The following is a 2,501-nucleotide window of genomic DNA, read 5'->3' as shown; positions in this document are numbered from 1 at the left end:
TCACACGGGTGTTCATTCAATAAGCAACTTCTAGTTCTATGTTCTGGACCCAAAGGAAGCCACCAGCCACTGAAAAGAGCTAGACAAAGTCACAACCATAATACAAGGCATCAAAGGCCCCATGAAGGCAGAAACCCTTGCTTTTCATCCTCACTCTCTCCCTAGAACCTTATATATTGCCAAAAGAGGGAGTAGAAGAGACAGGTTAGGGAGGTGAGGAGCTTTGAATGCCAAGCCAAGGAATTTTGTTTGATTTAGAGGCAAGGAAAAGCCTCAGGAGGATTCTAAGCAGGAGTATGGGTCTATGTAGTAGAAAGGAACCTGATGGTCATGATGAGAATGGGTAGAAGGAGGAATGAAGGCATCAGCAAGGAGGCTACTGCACCCATCCAAGCACACACACACGCACAAAGGTAAACACCGCGTGTAAGGTGATAACAGTAAGGACAGAGAAACTAGGACAGAAATGATGTCACAGAGACTATCTCTGGAACATGGTGAATGATTGGATAGGGAGAGGGTAAGGACTGGGGGGATGGCAGGAACCACTTGGAAGACCAGGTCAAAATAGGGAAAATCAGCAAGCAGACACTTAAGGATGGGATAAGGATACAAGATCAGTTTCAGGGCATCTCCAAGATGTCTAGCTAGAAACGCAGCACCTTGGCTGGGTGCAGTGGCTCATGCCTGTAATCCCACCACTTTGGGAGATCAAGGCAGGAAGACTGCTTGAGCCTAGGAGTTCGAGACCAGCCTGGGCAAAAAAGTGAGACCCCTGTCTCTACAAAAAATAAAAAAAATATATGAACCAGGCATGGTGGTGCACACCTGTAGTCCCAGCTACTCAGGAGGCTGAGGCAGGAGGATTGCTTGAGCCCAGGAGGTGGAAACTGCAGTGAGCTATGATCGCACCACAACTGCCCAGCCTAAATGACAAAGCAAGACCCTGTCACAAAGCATACAAATTTAAAAAATAAAAAGAAACACAGAACCTTTACTGCACAGACCCAACCTTCCCTTCCATATTCTAGAGCTGCTCTACCGTACTGCCAGTACAGTAGCCACTCCCTACCTATGACTACTTAAATTTAAATTAAGTAGAATTCAATACGATTAAAAATTCAATTCCTCAGTCACACTAGTGTATTTCAAGTGTTCAGTGGCGGCCTGTGGCTAGTGGTTACTGCACTGAACAGCAGTAATCTCCATCACTGCAGAAAGTTCTTGTGGACAGCGCTGGTCTAGAAGGTTTGCTTGAAACGCCAGCCTTGTGTCCACCTCACGACGCCTAGTTTCAGCAGCCTCCCCGAGAGCAGTCCCAGAGACACAGAATGTGACAGATTGACCCTGTTCCCACCTCTCCAAGAGAGGGGCCTTGTCAGGCGCCTGCCAAAGGAGACAGCTGGCCTCTCAGGTGAGCTCGGCAGGAAGGACGTACCTTTGCAGGCCCCCGCCGCGCCCAGGTGGTAGATGGCTGCCAGGACCCGCCAAATGGCCCGCTGCTCGCTCTCTGAGATGCCCAGCGTCTCCATGGCACCCTGGAGCTGGGCAAAGGCAGCTGCCGCCTTCTGCTTATCTTCAGGCTGGGAGCAAAGGGAGAGAGAAAGAAAACAAGGCCATCACGATGGAGAAAACACAGACTCACAACTTGAAGCTGAGCTCCGTCTCGGAGGTATGCGGGGGTCATATTATTGCCACAGTAAATTACCCACAATAAAGCTGAGGAGTATTGACAGACGAACTCAGGCGACTGGGAAAGTTATCCAAATCATTTTTCTCTGACTTTGAAATGCAGTGTGGCTTTTATTCATTCACGTGTGCACACATTAGAGATTTATGGAAGCTCTGCACTATGCAGGCCTCTGGTCTGGAGATGCAATGAGCAAAGCCCAGACCTTGACTTTGAGGCCCTCTCAAGGTAGAACTGGAGAGAGACATAAAAGCAACTAAGTGTGAAAAGGGCTAAGTGGTAGGTAGGCTATGGGTACAGGTTGATAGATAGGCTATATGGGATCCATAGGTAGGGTCTAGAGGTAGGCTCTGTAGGGTAAGCTGTGCTATAGGTCTATGCAGAGAACCGTGGGACATCAGAGGAAGAATGGGTAATTAATCCCACCCAAGACAGCCAAAGACAATAGCATAGAGCAGATGATCAAACTGTAATAGAAGTTTGGAAGATAAACAGGAAGAGTTGGCCAATTTAATACAATAAAAGTCCCAACAGGCAAAGGGAACCACAGGAGCAAAGAGGATTTGGGGAGACAATAGGTGGTCCAGGGAAGCAGTTATTTTTGTTTTGTTTTGTTTTGTTTTGTTTACTTTTGAGACAGAGTCTTGCTCTGTTGCCCAGGCTGGAGTACAATGGCACAATCTCAGCTCACTGCAACCTCCGCCCCCCCGGGCTCAAGCGATTCTCTCACCTCAGCCTCCTGAGTAGCTGGGATTACAGGCACCCACCACCACACCCAGCTAATTTTCATATTTTTAGTAGAAACAGGGTT

General features: G+C 48.1%; 1 protein-coding gene across 1 annotated transcript in view; it reads right to left on the bottom strand.

Moving 5' to 3' along the window:
* The window catches only part of MYO18B (myosin XVIIIB), a 316,623-nt gene that overhangs the window by 263,283 nt on the left and 50,839 nt on the right, over nt 1-2,501 (bottom strand). Inside the window, exon 11 of the mRNA XM_011975366.1 lies at nt 1,439-1,583. Within this exon, the coding sequence (XP_011830756.1) occupies nt 1,439-1,583 (145 nt within the window). The remainder of the gene's footprint in view (nt 1-1,438; nt 1,584-2,501) is intronic.

This window comes from Mandrillus leucophaeus, unplaced genomic scaffold (genome assembly GCF_000951045.1).
Source record: "Mandrillus leucophaeus isolate KB7577 unplaced genomic scaffold, Mleu.le_1.0 Scaffold154, whole genome shotgun sequence".
Classification (NCBI taxonomy): Eukaryota; Metazoa; Chordata; class Mammalia; order Primates; family Cercopithecidae; genus Mandrillus; species Mandrillus leucophaeus.
The sequence above is the reverse complement of the archived record's forward strand: the minus strand, read 5'-3'. Positions and strand labels throughout refer to the sequence as shown.